General features: G+C 43.9%; 1 protein-coding gene across 3 annotated transcripts; it reads right to left on the bottom strand.

Moving 5' to 3' along the window:
- Nucleotides 1-1686: 1686 nt before the first annotated feature.
- Nucleotides 1687-15888, bottom strand: LOC308471385 (uncharacterized protein). 3 transcript variants are annotated; one of them, XM_080995340.1, is made up of 6 exons: nt 15818-15888; nt 15017-15167; nt 9265-9348; nt 7301-7348; nt 5076-5163; nt 1687-2314 (listed from the first exon to the last, which is right to left on the bottom strand). In XM_080995340.1, exons 2-6 carry the CDS (start codon nt 15107-15109, stop codon nt 2214-2216), a joined length of 414 nt encoding a protein of 137 aa, XP_080851466.1. In that variant the 5' UTR covers nt 15110-15167; nt 15818-15888; the 3' UTR covers nt 1687-2213. The 3 variants fall into 3 exon arrangements, with proteins under 3 accessions (XP_080851466.1, XP_080851467.1, XP_080851468.1); XM_080995341.1 differs by having other exon boundaries at nt 15017-15226; nt 15818-15867; XM_080995342.1 differs by lacking the exon at nt 15818-15888 and adding an exon at nt 15471-15696.
- Between the last annotated feature and the right edge of the window lie 6509 nt (nt 15889-22397).

Genomic DNA, 22397 nt, shown 5'->3' with positions numbered 1-22397 from the left:
AACAGATCCTAACTTTTCTTCTGCATCATCTCAAGCCGTGATCTTCTGAATAAACATAAACCCAATTTTCTCAGCTGTTTCTGGCCTGCTGCATTTCAAAGACCTTATCTTCATAAGAAAGTCCAGGAATCTTTGAGGTCTATGCCCATCTGAAAATGCGGCACATAAATGAGGATAAGGCATTCAGGATTTTATAAACAGCAGTGTGTTAGGGCCATGCTGGCTGGGGATGATGTGAGTCCACAACATCTGAAGAGCAACAGCTTCCCCAACCCTGCTATAAAACTGTACAATAAACAAAAACCTATGTATTTGAATTTCTGTTTCTTTAAGCAAAGGGTGGGGAAATCTGTTGCCCTCTGCATATTGCTGGACTACATTTCCACCACCCCTGATAATTGCCCTTGCTGACTGGGGCTGATGGGAGTTGAAGTCCAACATCTGGAGGGCTATAAGTTAGTGACCCAGATCACCTAGCTGGTTCAGTTGGGCTGAAGAATTGCAGTGCCCCTCTCTAGATGGCGCTGCAGCACAGAAAACAACACACTAGCTCTCTCCTGAGAGCTGCGCTGGTGCTGTAGGACCTAGGCAACCCAAGTCACTTTTTCGAAACCCCTTACAGTGTGATAAATATGTAAAAAGGACCTGTTCTTACAGATCAAGGACTAATCCCTTTCTTGAGGAAGAGTCTTCTTACAGCATGATGCACTATCCCAAAGCTACATTTGCTCACAGAAAGGTTGCAACTGTTTCCAGTAAACAAAGATTTCCTTGAGAAGCAGCAGGTACACTAGACTTGCATGGCAATCTTTGCAGTCCAAGCCATTTATGCTGAAAAGGTGAACAACAGCCCTTTATTGGACCAAGGAGATGAGAAGAACCCAAAGCCAAGGGCAACTTCTGGGTTACTTTTTTCCAGATCTTCTTTGAAAAAGGGCATGTTTACCTCTTGCTTCCCTCCACATGCAGCCATAAACTATGTAAGGCTGTGCATTGACAATCATTTCTCTGGAATAACAGAAACAACTTTTTCCTTGTGGCTGCTGTGATATTAACCTTGCTCCAACACCGGTAGCTTGGAAGTAAATGGAGATGGGTGAAATCTGTCTGAACTAGACTCAGAGAAGATTGGATTAAAATCCTGGCTTCCCTCCCACTCCCCTGCCAATCATCCCAGCCTCCAAATCATCCTTCCCATCACTCACCAGTTCTCCATAACACTTACCTCCTCCTTTATTTACGGTAGCTGGCCAGTGCAAGTGGTGGGAGGAGCAATGGTGGTATCTAAGAAGGACAGAGGCCTGTCTCCACTGCCCCTTGCTGTATTACTATGTTGAGTACCAGTAGGAAAGCTGTGGTGGTCCTTGGGATTTGTAGTTTTCCCAAGGCTACTTCCAGGTGGTGGCAGGTGGCCTGCCTCTTCTTCTTTCTCTGAACATCTCTATTAGCTAGGCAAGAAGAGGAAAGCTGAGGCTGATGGAGCAGGTGTTTAGTAGATGGGGAAAGGTGGCGAGTCAGCATTTCCCATGGGCAAAACCCAAAATTCTATAATAAAGCATGAAGCCTCTAAGAAGTGATTCTCTGCTCAACTCAGGCCTACAGATTTAAGTTTATGTTCCTAGGACACAAACCCCAATGGACTTTTGAGTGATTGTACATAAGTACCTGCTGTTATCTGCCATTCAATTTTTTCTCATTTATTAAACTTATTAAATTTATTAAACACTTTGGGAGTGTGAGCATTCATCCTGACACAGCACAAAAAGATTTTTAAAGAGCACAACATTACTTTCATTCCAGGCAAACCCTGATGAGCTCTAATCAACCTCCTTCAGCCCAAATGTACAATTTTAAAAGTGAATGTCTGAATCTTGTGAGAGATGGCCATTGGATTGGGCAAAAATTGATATCAACAACATGGGGGAAGAACAAGCATTGGGATTCACTTGACACAGTTGGGGCAGAGAAGGAATTTAATACATTAGAACAAAGAGTTGGAAGGTCCCATGGTGGCCAACCAGGGGACACTTCTTGATGGCAAGAGCAGTTTGGCAATATAAACCAATTCCCTGGAGGGGTGATGGGCTCTCCATCACTGGAGGTCTTCAAACAGAGGCCATCTGTTGGGGATGGTCTAGCTCTGGATTTCCCGCATCAAACAATGAGTCCCCTTCCAACTCTATGATGGTAATATATTTTACTTTAGAGACACATCAGCAAGCCGTCTGCTGCTGAACCACAGCTGGAGACGTGTCCAACGATCTACTGGGTTCTGTACTTCTGTTGATCCTGTGGCATCCTTTTCCAGATGTGCCTAAAGAAAGCATGAGACAAAGAGTACATTAAAACAATAGCTTTCCTCCTTCAGGCAACCCTTTCAACATTGAAATGTCTGCTAAGGAGGAACTCCTGTGAATGACAGAAGATTCTGGAGCAGCGGTGCATGTTATTGGGAGCACAGCCAGTTCTGATGGAATATTGCCAATAGGGCTGTGGGGCATTGCCACACTTGAACCAAATGTGTACCCCAGCACAATGTAGTAGGGGGAAATTGGCAAAGGGACTAAAGGTCACCTTCCAGGGAAACTTTTCCACTCTTTCTGACCTCACTGCATTGGCTGCAACACCTGCACAGTTTGGCTGGCTAAGCTCCATTTATTTCAGTGGGGAAGTGAGCACAGGATTACAGCTACAGCCCAAGGCAACACTCAGAGCATTGTCAGGCAACTGCTTTGGTCCAAATGCCCTGAAGCTACTTGGCTGGTACTTGGCCCTCTGACCCATCCATGTTCAATGACAGGAAGGTGTTGGTTGCCAGCCATGAAGCTGCAGTGCCTTCAATGGGGCGGAGGGATGTGAGTGTTGGAAGGGCCTCATTGGGTGGTACCCCTCGAGTTGGCCTTGACCACCTGGTTGAAAACAGATCTGTGCTGGATCGGTTGGGTTATATATCTCACTTACAGACTATCAGCCTTTTGGCATACATCTCTCACCCATCTGGGTAGATGCTGGTGATACGTCCATTATAAAGTGCAGCTTCCTAACCCTAACCCTTCCTAACTTGTAATTTTTTGACAGAATTACAAGCCTGGTAGATGAAGGGAACGCAGTGGATGTAGCCTACCTTGATTTCAGCAAGGCATTTGACAAGGTGCCCCATGATATTCTTGTAAAGAAGCTGGTAAAATGCGGTCTTGACTATGCTACCACTCAGTGGATTTGTAATTGGCTGACTGACCGAACCCAAAGGGTGCTCATCAAAGGTTCCTCTTCATCCTGGAGAAGAGTGACTAGTGGGGTGCCACAGGGTTCTGTCTTGGGCCCGGTCTTATTCAACATCTTTATCAACGACTTGGATGATGGACTCAAGGGCATCCTGATCAAATTTGCAGATGACACCAAACTGGGAGGGGTGGCCAACACCCCAGAGGACAGGATCACACTTCAAAACGACCTTGACAGATTAGAGAACTGGGCCAAAACAAACAAGATGAATTTTAACGGGGAGAAATGTAAAGTATTGCACTTGGGCAAAAAAAATGAGAGGCACAAATACAAGATGGGGGACACCTGGCTTGAGAGCAGTACATGTGAAAAGGATCTAGGAGTCTTGGTTGACCATGAGCCAACAGTGTGACGCGGCAGCTAAAAAAGCCAAGGCAATTCTGGGCTGCATCAATAGGAGTATAGCATCTAGATCAAGGGAAGTAATAGTGCCACTGTATTCTGCTCTGGTCAGACCTCACCTGGAGTACTGTGTCCAGTTCTGGGCACCACAGTTCAAGAAGGACACTGACAAACTGGAAAGTGTCCAGAGGAGGGCAACCCAAATGGTCAAAGGCCTGGAAACGATGCCTTATGAGGAACGGCTAAGGGAGCTGGGCATGTTTAGCCTGGAGAAGAGGAGGTTAAGGGGTGATATGATAGCCATGTTCAAATATATAAAAGGATGTCACATAGAGGAGGGAGAAAGGTTGTTTTCTGCTGCTCCAGAGAAGCGGACACGGAGCAATGGATCCAAACTACAAGAAAGAAGATTCCACCTAAACATTAGGAAGAACTTCCTGACAGTAAGAGCTGTTCGACAGTGGAATTTGCTGCCAAGGAGTGTGGTGGAGTCTCCTTCTTTGGAGGTCTTTAAGCAGAGGCTTGACAACCATATGTCAGGAGTGCTCTGATGGTGTTTCCTGCTTGGCAGGGGGTTGGACTCGATGGCCCTTGTGGTCTCTTCCAACTCTATGATTCTATGATTCTAACCCCCCAAGAATGCAGGTGCATTGCGAGCAAGCAACAGCACTGAGGTGCTCTTGCACAATAAACCTGTTTTCAACCTTCTATCCCCACCCCACCCACAGTATTGGTCTGTGGTAAGAAAAGTACTAATAGGAAAAGCACTGGCAGCTGCCACTTGATGGTGACACTGTATAAACCCTGTGCAAAACCATCAGGGCAAATGCTCAGTAAATGGGCCCGTCTGGCACGGATCATCTTTTCCCAATACTCACTCTGTTGCTTCACCCTTTTGCATCTATGTTTTATCAAATGGCACAGGACAGGAGGTGCCACAAGAATGCGGCTATCCTAAGCAGAAGAGGAAAGCGCAACCCGCTGCAGCCGTGGTTTGAAGTGGCACGAAGGAGCTGCCTACCATGCAAACCTGATGCAGAACTGGGCAGGAAGTGAGGCCATCACAAAGGAGTCTGTGGCTGTAGCTGACATCACCGTGCGCCTTAGAGGCGGGAAATGATACGACAGCAGAAGTCGGAGAGGAAATGCACTCAAACAAGTGAGGTTAAACACCCTGGCATTTATCAGCTGGCATCTACATCAACTTTCTTAGAAATCAAGGCAGTGCTTGTCAGTCACCAGCTTATTTCATACGCCACATGATTAAACAAACCTAACAGGCAGCAGGGTGACACCTCTTCTGTCTCTCCCTTTTAATTTCAAGCCTTAACAACAACAACAAAAATTGATGAGCGGCTTCCTGCAATGCACTATGGTGCCTCCACCCCGGTTTATGCGAGGGCTGATTCTCATGTTATCTGCAGAAGCCCCACTTGAATGCCACAAACCTTCTGCGGCAGGGCACGATGTATAAGAACTTGGGTTGCTCTTCCCTTGAATGGTAGCTTTCTGAAATTCTTCCTCCTGGACAACAAGCTGCAAGAGAAATGTAAGCATCCGACATGAATGATAAGGCTATTGACAGTTACTAGCCATGATGGCTCTTTCTGCCCCCATTATGCCGCTTAGTAACAGTTGCTGAGAATGACACACGGAGAGAAGGCTGTTGCACCCAGGTTCTGCTTCTGGCTTCCCATAGCAGCCCCAAGAGGCTGGACAAGGTGGGCCTTTGATCTGATCCACTAGGGGCTCTCTGATGGCCCTGTGACACTGATAGGGGCTGTGACCCTCTTGCTTTGCTTGCCAACCATCTCTACACATTGCCAAACCCTCATTCCTCCCCACTAAGCTCTTTGCTCACCAAACCCACCTACCCCCTTCGCCAAAACACCACTTTCCGCACCATAGGTGCCAACTCCCTGAGGCCCTAGGTAAAGGGTAAAGGGACTCCTGACCATTAGGTCCAGTCATGGCCGACTCTGGGGTTGCGGCACTAATCTCGCTTTATTGACCGAGGGAGCCGGGCTACAGCTTCTGGGTCATGTGGCCAGCATGACTAAGCCGCTTCTGGCGAACCAGAGCAGCGCACGGAAACGCCATTTACCTTCCCACCAGAGCTGTACCTATTTATCTACTTGCACTTTGACCTGCTTTCAAACTGCTAGGTTGGCAGGAGCAGGGATTGAGCAACGGGAGCTCACCCTGTCGTGGGGATTCGAACCACCGACCTTCTGATTGGCAAGTCCTAGGCTCTGTGGTTTAACCCACAGCACCACTGAGGCCCTGAGCACCCACAAAATTCCCCATGAATGGGCTGGGCACCCACAAATTTTGGTGCCAGGGTCATGCATGCTGCATGGCACCCATGGCCCTGGGCACCCACGGTTACGGGGTCAGGTTGGCACTCCTGTTCTGCACCCCTTTGCTTACCTGTCCTGCCAACCCCTCCTATGCTGTGCTTTAAATGCACGGTGTGGACCTAGGCTTAGGTATTACGGTAACAAACCTCTCCTTCTGCTTCAGATTCCACATTGTCTCCAGCAGTGTATCAGATATACAGTTGCAAAGCTATGTTGTGTGAGTCATGACGGAGCCTTTCCCCCTCTCTGTGTTGCTGGCAGTTTAACCACAGGCCAGCCTATGTCAGCAGGTGTCTTACTGCTAGTCACTGTGACGGTTCTGAATACTTAGAGTACAGCCTCCTCCTGTTTGTATTTTTAGTATGGGGTATTGTTTACGATTTTTAAAACTGCAAGTTGCCTTGACCATTCCGGAATAAGAGATCTCTATGCACAGGTGATAGGAGCTAACCAATTTACTGAATACTAGAAATACTAGAAATGTGTGTGTGGGGGGGGAGGTGATACAATTTTAAACAGATTATTAGGTTCTGTTGTTGAGAAACATCTTCTGTCTCCATAGATCAATTGTCACAAAGCCCAAAGTAAAAGGACTAACGCAATTAGGGCACTAACTGATGAAGAATCTTAGGGCAAGCCTGTTCATATTTACTTGGAAGCAAGTCCTACTATGTTCAGTGGAGCCTACTCCCAAATAAGTGTGTTTCGGACTGCAGCTGTCCTCTTGGTTGCTAAGGGGTGATGGTAAAAAATGGAATTTAAACCACATGTAGATCAACACTGGAGAACCTGTGCCTTTCCAGATGTACTGGACTCTCCTTCCTTGGAGGTTTTTAAGCAGAGGTTGGATGGCCATCTGTCATGGATGCTTTAGTTGAGATTCTTGCCTTGCAGGGGATTGGACTAGATGACCCCTGGGGTCCCTTCCAACTCTACAATTCTATGATTCTATGAACATCTGGAGGACAACATTTTCCATTAGGCTATTGGAATAGACTGGCTGCTGGTCCATCCATCAGTAGCACAGTGGCTTGCCTCAGGATTTCAGGCTCATTCTTTTCGCTGGTTGATACTAAAGTTTGTTCTCAATCTCTTGCATGCAAGCTGATCTTGCACATTTCATGGCATTATTGATGAGGAGCAATTTCAAATGTCCCAAATATGCTGTGTGAATGGATGTGCAAGTTCGTCCTCTCCCCAGAGTTTGGTCACTCCCCAGATGTACCGTAACTGGATCCCAGGCTTATGTGATCAGTCTTTAGGAACTTTTTTTTTTTTTTAAAAAAAGGCATTTTTGATTCCATTTAACTTACCCATTTGCGTGGTCGACCCCTGGGCCTTTTTTCAACCGAGGTGTGTACCTGCAATAATGGAGAAACAAAAAGAACCTTCTGTTTAGTCAACAGGTGGTCACTGAAGCAAAGGAATGAGAAACTCTACATTTTCCCCTCAAAGTGCAGTGCCTAAACGACTCCCTCTCTCCCTCCCTCCCTCCCTCTCTCTCTGTGTGTGTATGTGAGAGAGAGAAATTTCTTTGGAAAGAGGCCACAGTGAAAGATAAACAGTGATACGTGACAGCATGAGCATTAAGAAGATGACTGGGAAACCACTGACAGAACAAACAAATTGAGGAAGCTGCCATATATAGTGTCAGGCCAATGGTCTATCTAGTTCAGTATTATTGTCTACGCTGACTGGCAACAACTCTCAAGATTTTCCAATCAGAGGCTCCCTAGGCTCCCTTACATCCTTGGCAAGGAGCTGTATCACCGCCCGCTGCCCTTTGTGGCCTTGGCAAGCAATGTTGACTGCCCGAAGCAGCAGAGGAGCAGCTCAGGGAGCGCACAGGCAGGCATTCCAGCTCCTAGTCACTCCAAGCCAGAGTGGAGAGGTATGGTTTTTGTGTTCCTCTGTGCTTGCGCCCTTGGTGGGGCCAACCTGGCTAGCTCCTAGGTACACACCTGTTTCAGCCTTCCCTGGAAATTGAATCTATAACCCTCTAAGCAGATGCTCTACCCACGAGCTATGGGTCCTTCTCTAAGGAAGCTATTGGCAACAGAGAGGAAGATGCTGAAGATGCTTAGGTCGATGCAGGTGGTGCAGTGCATTTTGCCTCAAGCACCAAAATGAGACACGTCTCCCCTAGCAGAGGCTAGCCTATGTCGGGTCTTTGCTGAGCATTCATTCTGAATCCATCTTGGTTTGCTTGCACAGTGATTATGTGGCTTCCCCTTCATCATTCATCTATCCCACACTTTTCTGTGCATTTCCCTGTCACTTTTCTAACTGCAAACCCACCACCTCTTTTAAAAAGTGGATTTGCTACACAATGGCAACTGAGCTCTTTAATGCAATTTAATCCACTAGGGGGCAGCTCATAAGAACCTGGCAGTGATTTATATTACAGTAGTGGAGAATTATGAAAAACAACTGGACAACAGCAGCTGCCCAAGGGAGACGATGGTGAGTTTGGAGCTGGTGAAATATATTTATGCAGAGGTGGTAGATAATTAAAGGAGGCTTCTAGGTTGCATGGAATTTGCATGTGAATTTAATCATTTCTAAAGCTATAGGAACGAGAGGATGCCAAATGCTTAAAGATGGGCACATATTACATCACAATTAATGCAGCATTGCTGGTGAGGTTATTCTTCAATCTTTGGCAGGAATGCCCTTGGGTTTCATTATTCTGGTCCCAAGCATACCAAGAAATAACTAAAATAATTAAATCACCTGTTCAGGCTTCCTAGTAACTGTTATTATTGAATATGTAGATGGACAACATGAGAGCTTGTTGCTCAAAAGAGCTTCTGACTTGGATGTTAGCTGCAGCTGGAATTTCAATAGCTTAGCAACGGAAAACCTTGAAAAATCTGCATTTGGCTTTGTGGTATAAGAACCTATAGAATTTGGCTATCTGAAGGGGGAAATCACACACAAATTGTGAGTTTCCAGGAGGTTGGAGGATCCAGAACATTTCTATGCCATCTGGTGGGATTTTATTTCTTATGCTTGATATTCGCCATCCACATCCGCTTGGGAAGTATCGATTTCTTGATTTATATTGGTGTATTACCATTTCCTTTTCTTACAATTTATTGCTTATCAGCTTTTTATATGGTATGATGCAATGCCCAGCTAATAATGAGGTGCTAATAATGTCAATAAAATTTTGAAAATAATAATAATAAGGATGGACACTTTCCTTCTCTCCTTCTCGGGGGATATGGGTTGAGTGCCAATCAGCATGAAAGCTCTTTCTGTCACTGGTTCTTACCATCTGTCCACTCCCAGCACTCAGCTTTTTGCTTCCTTTTGGCCTTCCACGAGGTTTCTTTGGTGGCAATGGCCCAACAGGCTCCTGTTCGGATAGGGAAGGGGCATTTACTTGTACAGTACAGAACAAAGATCGTGTATTTCACACACATTAAAAGGGCAGCAGCACCAGCACAAAACAAAAGCAACCAGAAATCGAACAGGAATTTTATTAACCCAGGTGCTTTTGAGCAACAAGCTCTTTATCAGGACAAACAGTAAGGAGCAGCTCATATCCACTGCAATTTCTTAGATGGGTAGCTGCAAAAGGAGGGACAGTCCTAACCTACAGTAAGTCTCACTGACTTCAGTGGGGCTTACTCCCCAGTTAAGTGGGGTTATGGTTGCAGCCTAAGTCACACTCAGGGTAGAAATCATTTAAGTTAGCTGAGTTAATTGATTGCAATAGGTCTACCCCAAGTACAAGGGTGCCAACTTGAGTAAAATATGGGGGAGTAGGTAAGCTCTGCCCCACACAATTGATCAAATATTTTATTGGGCCCCCGGAAGGGACATTGGCCCCTAGGAATTGGCTTCTATGCTCAAGTATGACTTGCATGCAGCCCTTGCATTGCATTTGTCAGAATTCAAATTGGGCCATGCCTTAATCCAAGACAAAATGTTTTTTGGTTTTTTAATAAGATATTTATTGAAATTTTCAAAATGTTACAAAAAGGAAAAACAAACAAAGTAGAAGCAGAAGAAAGTACAAAAAGTAAGAATAATTGACAAAGTAGAAAAAAAACAAAAAAACAAACCCCTTCCCACCATATAAGAAAAAATTCAAAATAAGAAAAAAAATGACAGAAAAAAGAAAAATACAAAAATCACAAACCTTTAAAAACATTTAAAAACAAATTCATTATTTTCAGATCCTTAACTGTCATTGCCTTCTTTCTTAGACCTCCTCCTCCTCCCTTTCTTTGTATCCTAGTTATTAATTATCCCAGCAAATCCTTTCCATGTTTCATAATATTCTATCATTGCATTACCCTAAACTATTTTGATCTTATCTTTCTATAATAAAATAAACCTTAAAACTTAAAGCTTGAATCTTATCCTTACCAGCTTCTTATAATCATAATATTCTTTCATAATTCTTTAAGCATCTTTGCTAAAGCCAAGTAATTTCATTCCAACATTTTTCTATCATTCATCAATTTTATAAAACAGTTCTAATAGTAGGGGAAAAAAAAAAAGGTATGAACAAGTCCAGTCTTTATGCAGCGTCCCTTCCTCCTGGTTCCGGGTTTTGTCAGTCCTTATTCCCGTCAATCTAGCCCATTAATCTGGCAACCTTATGTCCGAGGCCCTCAAGTCTCTTCCATGGCCCTTCCGCGGCTCTTTTTCATATTTGTAACTGTAATTTCCCTTGTCTCCTGCTTGTGGTATCTCCAGCTTGACAATGTTTTTAACCCTTCTCGACAGATCAGCCCCTTTTCCATGTTCAACACTGAATTCCATGTAGTATTTAAAAACATGTTTCAAGGGCCCTCCAAAATTGAGAGCCCCCACAGTCCCAAACATCTCGGAGCCCATTGCCATATTTGAAAAGTCCAAACATCCCAACATAGGGGGGGTCAATCCAGCCCCCCATTTCCAAACCAAACCAAATTTTCCTTTCCAGATCTGGCTTTTTCCAAGTTCATTTGTCAAATCCGAAAAATCATATTCCTGTTGGGTCTGTTCTGTCAAAACAACTCCTGATTTAATGTCAAAAACTCCTGTTCTGTCAAGACACACTCCTGATTTAAATCCTGAGTGGGCTCCACATATTTTCCCACTGTCTGTTCAAAGTATCCCACTGCCTGTTCAAAATTTCTAGTCGAAGTCACCATCCAGTTCACCTTCTCGTGTAATTGTTCCAGTAGAGCATTTGTTTTATAGAGAGCACACAACAAGGCTTCTGAATACATTGTCCTGCAAGGTCAAATACTTGTTCCCACGGTTGTAATCTGTAACAGCTGTCGGTTCCCTGGAGTTAGTTACAGTTTCACAGTTACAGTTTCACAGACTCCCCCTAGGGGGAAGACTTCTATTTATTCTTGCAACAAAGTTTCCTTTTTTGAGATACTTTGTCCATATATATTCCTTTAAAATGTGAAAGGGAACAGTGGAATCACTAGGTTTCTCTTCTTTTAGCTATCTGTCAAAAACACTTGTCTTTGGTCAATGAACTTCACACGTCAGTCCTGACACCCCGCTCCAGGATCAGGACGGAGGAAAGTTACTTCACTTTAAAGTCACTTCAAACAGTCCAAAAAGATCCCCCCCTTCTCCTACTGTCGAAGGGGGGTTTCACAATTTTAAATGGTGAAATCCAATCTTTTAAAGACGATTTTCTGAGCTCTAGTTTAAATTGCCTTTGCTTTATTCTGTTTACAAAAGAACGGAAGGCTGACTTCCTGTTTAGACCTTCCCGTTCCGTACCAAATTCAAGTAAATTTTTAAAGTCCGGTTCTTTCCTACTCGCAAGTCTTTATTTGATATCCAATTGTTCAAAGTCTAAGTACTCACGGGTGCTTATTTTAGAGTCCAAATTATCCCAGGAAAAAGGCAGCGCTCTCCGGCAATGGCTATGCGGCTTCACTCCACGGAAATAGCAATTGACTCACAGCACTGCGCCACTTCCCCCTCTTCACTTCGGAGCCCGTTAGTGGGTTTCTTAGCGGGTTGGGGGGGCGCTAAAGGTGCCCGCCGAGTCCCATGGTCACAGGCTTCATCCACCTGTGATTTTGAGAGGGTCCCCGCTTCGCCGTAGCGGAGAAGACCCGTTTTCCGTGGAGCTAGTCCCTCCAGTTCAGAGGGAGTCCACCATTGCCGGTGGCGCCACCCCGGAAGTCCAATCCAAGAGAAAATGTTAAGAATTTTTATCATATAAGCTTAAATAAAATAAAATAAAATAGGTATGCAGTTATGCAAGTGTTTTCCTTCTGTGGGAGAATGATGAATGACCTCCAATGAGAAGAGAGACCTTAACATTATTTTTTTTTTAAAAAAAGGAAGTAGTGGATAAATAAAACTAGTACAAACATCATTAAAGGAGAGGGAGAAAGAATAGCAGTAAATGAACATGGAGTAAAGGTGAAACAAATATTTACAAAGATTAGAAATTTGGCAATTGTTCCACTTAAATCATGTATAATTTTGAATAAAGATATTTCAAAGTAAAATATTTTGCATATGCCTTTGAATATGTGACATCATGCAAAACCCAAATGATTAAGAGTGTTTCAGTTTTGGCAATCCAAAATCTCATAAGCAACCAACTGTCAGCTATTCATTACCATTTCATGTTATCCATACAATTCTATGAGATAAAAAGAGACATGCACAGCAACTATAAAACATGGCTCATTCTTTGCCAACCATCAAATACTGTCAACCAAAGCAGTGACTTGCAAGCCAAGTTCTTGCAATGGTGAGGTGCTTTGGAAGCCTATTAAGAATTTGCCGGTGTGGACTGAGGGCAAATGATGTAGCCATGATACTGATGCTAAGCATCTTTGGATCTGGTTAGTGCCTGAATGGGAGATTTCAAGGGAAACTCCTGTATGCTGCCTTAAGTTTCATGGATATAAAGCATGGTATAAATGTTCTAGATAAAGATTTCCCAATGAGAAAAACAACACCTCGTCCATCACCAGTGCTGGATTAATGTATAAGCTAAACAAGCTATACCTTAGGGCCCCACTCTCTTGCCCCCCCCCCAATTAAAGTAAAAAACAACACCTGGATGTACATTTCCAAAATATAAGATAAAAAACAAATAAAATAAAACCTACATACAGCAAATGGCTTTAGATACTTATTAGGTCCATAAATTGCCATATAGCATATATTCAACACAAAAAACAGTGACAATTTGTTGTTAACAAAGGACAGCTGGACATAGCTTAGGGCCTCATCAAACCTAAATTCGGCCCTGTATTGATATTCTACTGTGCTGTTACAGCAATAGGGGGACACTGTGTATATCGGGGTCAGCAAGGTTTATCTTGCCTGGGCTGGATTGGTCTTGCGGAGATCCCTCCGTGGGCCGGATCACGCGCACGCCTGCGATTTTTGGCATCTACGTACGCCTTTTTTTGACGCCCCAGAAGCGAGCCCCTGCACCACGCTGTGGTGGCTTAGTGCAGCGCACGAGCAGGCGGCTCAGTTCAGGGGTGGCTCGTGGGCTGGTCAAACGACCTCCGCGGGCCACTTCTGGCCCATGGGCCTTAGGTTGCTGACCCCTGGTGTATATTCTAGGATGTTCTAACAGTGCATGAGAGTTAGATGAATTCTGCTCCATTTGGAGTATGAACTCTAGAGCATGCTCCAGAATCCTTTGCAACATGGAGCAGTTCCTTGGCAGGTATAGAAAGTGTTCCCTGAAAAAAAAAATGAAAACCACTACTATATACTAAGTGTAGCATTGCAGCAATGCTGTCAGATATTCAAAGACTACTATCCAAATGCTGCAGTGTATCAGTTCACAAATATCGAGAGAACATTTGAGTGACCAGGAAACTTCAAGAGAGTATTTGACATCGATATTTGCAAAAGAGAATTCTGAGGAGGATGTTGTGAGAACAACATTTTCTTTCCAAGATGGGGCTAGAGCAGTGCAAATGTTATTGAGCATCACAGGTAAATTTCAGTTCCCTTTAAAAACAGGTGTATGGTGAGAAAAGAGATTTCCCAGGGCATACAGGTCAGCAGATAAACAAATATATGTCACCCTCCACCTAGAATTGAGTCATTCCATGTTGCACATCAAAATGTTTAGAGTCATTTTGGCAGTCCAGTATTATTCAGAAGTCAATCCCTAATTTTGTCTCACAGTGTTAACCCTCACAGTCTCCTCCCTCCTCAAAGTGCACCAGCACTGGTAAGTCTGAAGAAACCCAGGGATACCAGAGAGCTGGGATATAGTCCCACTCTTGCTGGTGGCATTGGCAGGGTCTTGCAGACCTGGAGTTCCTGACTGGGAGTTGCTCTGACTGCTCAGGCCAGTGATAAACAGCACCAAACGTTGGTGGCACTACAGCTGCTATTCATATGTTAAACTGTACAAGTTTGCTCACAAAGCAATTGCCCTGCCAACTGAGATGCATTTATGTGCATTTCAATCTGACTGCAAGCCAGGTGAAGATGCCACCCAGACTTCCCCAACCTGGTGCCCTCTAGATGCTTTCAACTACAACTTGCACCAACCCCAGTCAGCACAAAGTCCAATTCCTGGTTTCAAGAAGGAATGGGGGTTGGAGACATCTCCAGACCTTTTGCCCTTCCCTTTCTAATCTTCAGCCAATCTCTCAAGGTAAGGAGACCTCCCTGGCTACATAAGGTGTGCCCCTTCACATACCTATGAAGGTGGCCCCAGCTGTCTCAACCATACTCAGTATTAGCAGCTAATAGTGAAGAAATGAATCATGCTCCTGTTTGAAGCTGTAAGATATGCTGCTAGAAATGCCTTTCCCAGTTTAGCGAAGGTTGAACAATCAACACTTAACAGTAGACAGGTTAATTTCTTGCCTAGTAGAAAGTCTTGCCTAGTAGAAAAAAGAGCCCTTGAACCCAAACATTAGAGCTTTCTGGACATGCCGAACTGTTTTGAGTTTAGTCATTCTAATAATACCACTTTCTTTATGTCTAAAAAACTGTCATCAGCTTCCTTCTTATAAATCTTAACATGGTGAGAAGGCAAAGCGCCGAGGCTGAACACTTACCTGCGGCTGCTTCCTCGGCCGTCCCCTCTTTCGTTTGGGCAGCTCAGTCGGAACAGTGGACCCTGGTCCCGCCTGCTTCCCAATGTTGCTCATAGCGGCACTTCACCAGACTCTGGAGATGATCAGCCAATGGTTTTCCCCACGCTGCAGCCTTTTAAAGGAACAGGCGTGAACAATCCCACTTCTACCCTGCTTCTTCTCAGCTGTACGCTGCAGAAGGAGGAATGCAGGCACATCTGATGGAGCACTCCCCTCGAGGCTTTTAATACCCCACCGGAAGAATCTTAGGACAAAGTATCATCATGTTCTCCCACCTTTTCCTTCCATCCTCAGCGAGTCCCAAAGTCTTTATGGAGGCCCTCAACAGCACCTATCTGTGGGTTGTGATAGCTCCAAAGGGCTCAGGGATGTTTTCCTGCACGGCTCCCACAGAAGGCTCCACACAACAACTTACCATAAATGATGGAGGAACCAACTGGAGGTAGCCAATTCAGTGGGGGTTATGCAGAAGAACTTTTCAGCTCTGTGCAACTCAGGCTAGTGGCCAAATATTCAACAAAAATAAGCTTCCTCCCCAAGGAGGACAGAGAAAAGCATCTGAAAGAGGAGGGTATACTAGGCAGGATCACCTGCAACATTTTAACACTATTTCTTGTCCCTCCCTCTGTACCAAAGATTCATTAAGAGAATCATCTGAGCAGCATCAGGGCAAAGGTGATTTCCCAGTTTCTTTTAACAGGCAATCCACATGTGCATTTTAGATACAGACCCAGAAAGGTGATGAAGAAAGAGGAAGCTTACCTGTCAAGAACTTAGATAGCACAACTTGCTCTGGCCCCAGTACACTCAGACACCTAAGGAAGGGAGCGGGGAGCAGAGAAAGAGTGGTTCAGTGAGTCACCCTTTTCCTGCGCGGGGTGGGGAGGGGTGGGGAGGTGGATCACTAGTTTTGAAAGCTACGTATGTTCATTTCAGGAGCCTCACTCTTCACAATGCCTGTCTGCAGTTCACTCCTGGTTAGTGATATGGAAAGCAGGTTGAGTGCTGCTGCCTATGTTCTAGTGATGGCAGTCTTGAGCTGTGGCAGCAAGTGAAACTTGAAAACGTTCACTTTTTAACTCAGCTAGACTCAGACAGGGAGGGAAACCCCACCAACCCTACCAGAAAGCACTGGTTCTCTCAGCTTCCCCATTTACTACAAATAAAACCAATTTCCTAAAGAGCGAGCAAGAGGGATCTGAACAGAGAGGACATAACGTTTTTACGCACCAGCAGCGAAAGGAGAGTGATTCCATGCATTGTGACCTTGTTTCTCTAAAATTTCTTTCTCATATGAAGAAATGAAACGTACACTGGGTTTGAGATGAGGCAGAGTGGTTCTAGGTCTGCATGCAAAACTCTTTGGGGCTTTTGTCATACGTCAGCCTTCACAGTGACACACAGGACTGGAAACTTACCCAGATTAGAATTAAGCAGGCACAGCTAGGGATTTAAACTAAGGTCAGGCCTGCAACACAGATACCTGAGTTTCTAGTCTGATGTGAGCAAGTGGAAGCACAAGAAAGAGAGCACTCGCTTCTCCCCAAAGAGCATGTGAAGCTGTCTTATACTGAGTAAGACTAGTTAAACCTGCAGTCCTGTTTTCCTATCTGTCTAGGGACTCAACCAGAGGTCATTTGCTACTGGAGGCTTTCCACTGTAGAAGCCAGGAATTGAACCTGGGAACATCTAATACAAAGCTTGTGCTCTTCCACTGAGCAATGGAAGCTCATTCCCTAACAGAAAAGTCCTGCCTTTTAGTTTTTTGGATGGACCAGCCTTACAAAGTGCAAGGACTACCTCTGTTATCCTAGGTAAATGTAAATGTAAAGGTAAAGGGACCCCTGACCATTAGGCCCAGTTGCAGATGACTCTGGGGTTGTGGCGCTCATCTCACTTAACTGGCCGAGGGAGCCGGCGTACAGCTTCCGGGTCATGTGGCCAGCATGACTAAGCCACTTCTGGCGAACCAGAGCAGCGCACGGAAACACTGTTTACCTTCCCGCCGGAGTGGTACTTAATTATCTACTTGCTCTTTGACTTGCTTTCAAACTGCTAGGTTGGCAGGAGCAGGGACTGAGCAACAGGAGCTCAGCCAGTCGTGGGGATTCGAACTGCCAACCTTCTGATCGGCAAGCCCAAGGCTCAGTGGTTTAACCCACAACACCACCCACGTTATCCTAGCATGTACCAAATAGCTACACATCACTAATATTTCACCCCTAAGTCTATTGATGCTGTTTTACTCTGTTAAAGAGTAAGGCCCTAAGTAGACTTGCTTCCCCCTAAGAGAGGAAATAGATGCCCTGTTTAGGATTCGCTGGATCCAGATGCAGACAAAAAGAAAGAGTCAGTAAGTGTGTGTGAAACATATGAATTCTTCACCCCAAAGCAGAAAGATCTGCCTTATAGATCTGGGGTCCTGGGCAACAGCTGGGGAGTGAGTCTGGTGTAAGCGTTAACAGCATATAAAAACCTACAGTGTTGAAAAAATAGTCTCACCCAGCAGGAGCTGAGGAGGGTGGGAAAGCCACTCAAAGTCACACAGGCGGGAAGTCATCTATCTTTGTGAAATACAACAGTTAAGACACTTAGATGGGTCCTTCCAAACTCAGTGTAGTCTTTATTTCATTCCACATCCTCAACAAAAACCAACAACCCTGTGGCCTGTGGTAGTAGGATTTCCACTCTTTGCAGACTGTACTGGAAACAATGACGGCTTCCTGATTTCACTCACACCAAGTGATTTATGGCTGCACACCACATTTTGCAGAAGAGAATGTTTTCAAGTTATTACTCTCTGAACCTGTGCAGATAAGGAATGCAAAGAGGACCTCTCCAGAACACAGAAAGCCAGGTGCACAGGCTAGATTAGCTAGGCCAGATGAATATATGTATCTGGAGATGTTGGTAGACAGGGTGAACATGGAGCCAGAGGCAGCGCTACTCATGCACTCAGTTACCTCAGGTTCTCATGGGGTTAATATTCTCTCTCTCTCAGAAACTAAAAAACAAAGTGCGAGATTGGCTTCATTATTATCAGATAATGGAGGCATATAATTCGGACAAGAAAATTGGCTTCCAGGTGGAAAAATCAAAATTAGAAACAGAACTGTTAGAACCCAAAACTAAGATTTTATCAAAGATGTATAACTTGCTGTTGAAATGGAATACTCAGGATGAAACGGTGAAATCTGTTATGATTAAATGGGCACAAGACGTTGGACATAACATAATGATGGCTGACTGGGAACAGTTATGGACCACAGGTATGAAGTTTACGGCATGTAATGCCTTAAGAGAGAATATTATGAAAATGATATACAGGTGGTACATGACACCAGTCAAGCTTGCAAAAATCTATCATTTGCCCGATAATAAATGTTGGAAATGTAAAGAAACTGAAGGTACATTCTTTCACCTTTGGTGGACGTGCCCAATGATTAAGGCTTTCTGGGAGATGATCTATAATGAATTGAAAAAGGTATTTAAATATACCTTCTTGAAGAAACCAGAGGCCTTTCTCCTGGGCATAGTTGGCCAATTGGTGTTAAAGAAGGATAGAACTTTCTTTATGTATGCCACAACAGCAGCAAGAATACTTATTGCAAAGTATTGGAAGACACAAGATCTACCCACTCTGAAAGAATGGCAGATGAAGGTGATGGACTACATGGAACTGGCGGAAATGACTGGCAGGATCCGAGACCAGGGAGAAGAGTCGGTGGAAGAAGATTAGAAGAAATTTAAAGACTATTTACAGAAATATTGTAAAATTAATGAATGTTAGATGATGCTAGAATGAAATTAAGTGGTTCTAGTAGCAATGTCATAAAGGTGTATGTAAAAATGGGGTTAATAGGTGAGAATCTAAAGTTATAAAATATTAAGTTAAAGGACTAAGATATAAACAAAGAGGGAAAGGAATTGCTGAATTAACCAATTGAACTGGAATACAAAAAAGGGAGGTGAGAGGAGGTCAGAGAAGCAAGGAAATGAAATGAAAGATATAGAAGGATTAATTTGTTTTTAAGTGTTTCTTTTTTATTTATTTTTCTCCGTACTTTGTATTTTATATGTTTTTTCTCTCTTTTTTATATATATTTTTCCTTGTTTCTTTTCTCTTTAACTATGTAATTTTTTGTTTTTGAAATTTTAACAAATATCATTTAAAAAAAATATTCTCTCTCTCTCTCTCTCTCTCTCTCTCTCTCTCTCTCTCTCTCTCTCTTTCTCTCTCTCTCCTCTCATATCGAGACTTATTTGGTCACTTAGATGAAATTAATCTTGTGATGTGAATCAGAATCCCCATATCAGCACTCATCATATCACAAACATCTTCTTTTCAAAATACACTAACATTATTCTGGGAGATCCCAGATCAAGGACGGGGAACACACACACTCTAATATGAATCCTTGCCTTGCTGAGGTCCCACGGCAAAGCTCACAAAACTCTTTGCAAAGGATGTATCATTGAGGGGCTCCAAGGGTATGTGAGCCCCCTTCTTTATTAAAGGGACCTTCTGTTACATCCACATGGCCAAATTAAACATCCTCTCCCTCAACATTAACAAACCAAGTAAGAAATCTAAATTAGAAGAAATCATTTGAATCACTTTCTGCAGATGGTTTCTGGGGACTGATTACAACTTGCAACTGCTCTGTTTCATGGAACACAGATTTCTTTTGAGCTTTAGACATTTTCTAGATTGCACGTTTGCCAGATTCAACTAACTGGTCCTGCTGGTGGAAGCCAACTGGCACAATGGGGATTCTGCCCCTCTTCCCTAATTGCTCCCTCACCAATTGGCTCAGGGGGTCAGGAGAATCCCCAGAGTAGTATGCAAGGAGAGGAGAAGGGAGATTGTTCCATCGGGCTGTTCTCGAATGGCTGAATAGGTACAATACAGGATAGGGTTCCTGTCTCTGTTGACAGCTGTGTAGATAGAAGAAGGTTAGATATGTCATGAGTGCTGAATTTCCCCTTTCTACATAACTTTTAAAGGGGCAGCAATCCTGACCTCCTTTGCATCCTATTCTTTCTTCTTCTGGGATGTGATGGGACATACCCCACAACTACCTTGTCTTAAATGAGCTGGCAAAGGCACCATTTCCCTCTTGGGAAGCACCTGGTTGGGCATGCTGCCCTTTATGTCCCCCCAAATCCCTGCCTTTCATATGCTATACAGTGGTACCTCAGGTTAAGTACTTAATTCGTTCTGGAGGTTCGTTCTTAACCTGAAGCACCACTTTAGCTAAAGGGGCCTCCTGCTGCTGCCGCGCTGCCGGAGCACAATTTCTGTTCTCATCCTGAAGCAAAGTTTTTAACTTGAGGTACTATTTCTGGGTTAGCGGAGTCTGTAACCTGAAGCATATGTAACCTGAAGCGTATGTAACCCGAGGTACCACTGTAATGTTTTTGCTTATCTGTTCAGAATGTTTTGGGACAAACTGATCAGAGCAAAAGGTTGACAAGAGATTTTTTTGCTATCTGCATTTGCAGCTATGAGAATGGGCACATCAAAAATTAAATGGTTACATTCTAAGGTGCAGGAGTGGGGAAACTCTGGTGTTGGGACTCCAGTTCCCATCAGCCCTAGCCAGCACTGCCAATGATCAAGTATGATGGGAGCCAGAGTCCAGCAACAGATGGAGGGTTAAAGGTCTCCCATCCTTCCTCTATGGGTTTAAACAAGGGGTGTCAAACTCAAATTCATCGGGGGCCGCATCAGCAGTTTGGTCACCCTCAAAGGGCCGGTTGTATCTGTAGGACTATGTGTGTCCACTCTTTATTATCATAAATTATTGTCACTGCATTCAATTATTACTGTTTTTTGTAATAATGTAAGTAATAACTAGCTCAGAAAGCAGAAACATAGAATAATGGCAAGTAGATATTCAAATGTACAATTATTGTACATTTATTGTGCAAAAATATTCCGTTGAGAATGCAGGCTACCTTTTAATTCTTGGACCTTTTGTTGCTTTTCCTGGTGGCTAAGGTTAGCAAATTTGGCTCCATGTTTGGTCTCAAAGTGCCGGCGTAAATTGTATTCCTTCATCACTGCCACTGCCTCATAGCAAATAAGACATACCGGCTTGTCTCCATTAATCACAAACATGTATTCACTTTCCCATCTCTCCTGAAATTGCCTTCCCTCTGCATCAACTTTTCTTTTCTTGGACATTTTTGGGTTATTTGATTGTAGTTTATGGTCCCTATACCACTGTAAAGTGACACGGAAGTGGTCAGTATATCCAAAGTTTACTGCTCAGACTTTTAAGCAGAATAATAAGCAGACCCCCCCCTAATAAGCAGACCCCCCTCCCCCCCACATACATCATATGTACTTACAGTACAGGAGAGAAGGGTTCAGGCAGCCGTTGGATCTGTCACATCACAGGATGGCATGCGCTCAATATAAAAACAAGTGGAGGTTTCCTGAATGCATGTAAAGTGGAGGTTTCCTGTGTAGAACGGCCGGCGCCGCTAGAGGGCAGACGTTCTCTGGCTTGTAGGCTGCCGCGCATGCGCTGAAGAGGCAGCTTTCTTGTGTCAAAAAAAAAAAAAAAAAGCGAGAATAAAAGGTTAAGGCTGGCGGCCGGCGGCGGCTACATGGGCCACATGACGAGGTCTGGCGGGCCGGATTCGGCCCGCGGGTCTTGTGTTTGACACCCGTGGTTTAAACTGTTTTGTGGTATCTGACTGAGAGCCCAGACGAAGGTGAATTTTCCAAACTCAATTAAGTATTGAATGAGGTTTGCAGGAAAAGTTAATCCTATTGTAGAAAATGGAAATAAGGAATAAATTCCTGATAGCTGAAGAGATTCCAGATAGCTTGTGGCAGCAATTATGGTAGGCATATATGAAATCATCCTTGTGTATCAATTTGTTGGGGAATTACTATACATTGTTAACATGCTGGCTTGTAACACAAAGGAGATGAAAGTAGAGCTGTCTTGGTCCTGGCTCTTCTTGTGGGTGACATAATCAAGAAAGTGGGAATCAGGTTTTCTAGATGAGAATCATTGCAAAACATTCCAAGACAGCAAGGATCTTTGCTCCATTACACCCTCAAAATATAATTTTTGGATGTTTTAATGAGTTAGGTATGAAACAGGAAACAGTTTCACTTAGAAACAGCAGCAATATGTTTAATTGCTCATTACTGGGGAAGAAAGAGGTGCCATCTATTCATGTGTGTGGAAATAAGTGGTGGCGCCTGATTAGTTGTTTCAAGTTAACTCATTATGTTTGGTATAGAGAAAAATAAAGAAGATTAGAAATTGGCATTTGCTTAACAAGTTTTTTTCCGTATTGGAGTAAAAATAGTGGTAAT

Source organism: Podarcis pityusensis, assembly GCF_964106645.2.
Source record: "Podarcis pityusensis genome assembly, chromosome: 2".
NCBI lineage: Eukaryota > Metazoa > Chordata > Lepidosauria > Squamata > Lacertidae > Podarcis > Podarcis pityusensis.
The sequence above is the reverse complement of the archived record's forward strand: the minus strand, read 5'-3'. Positions and strand labels throughout refer to the sequence as shown.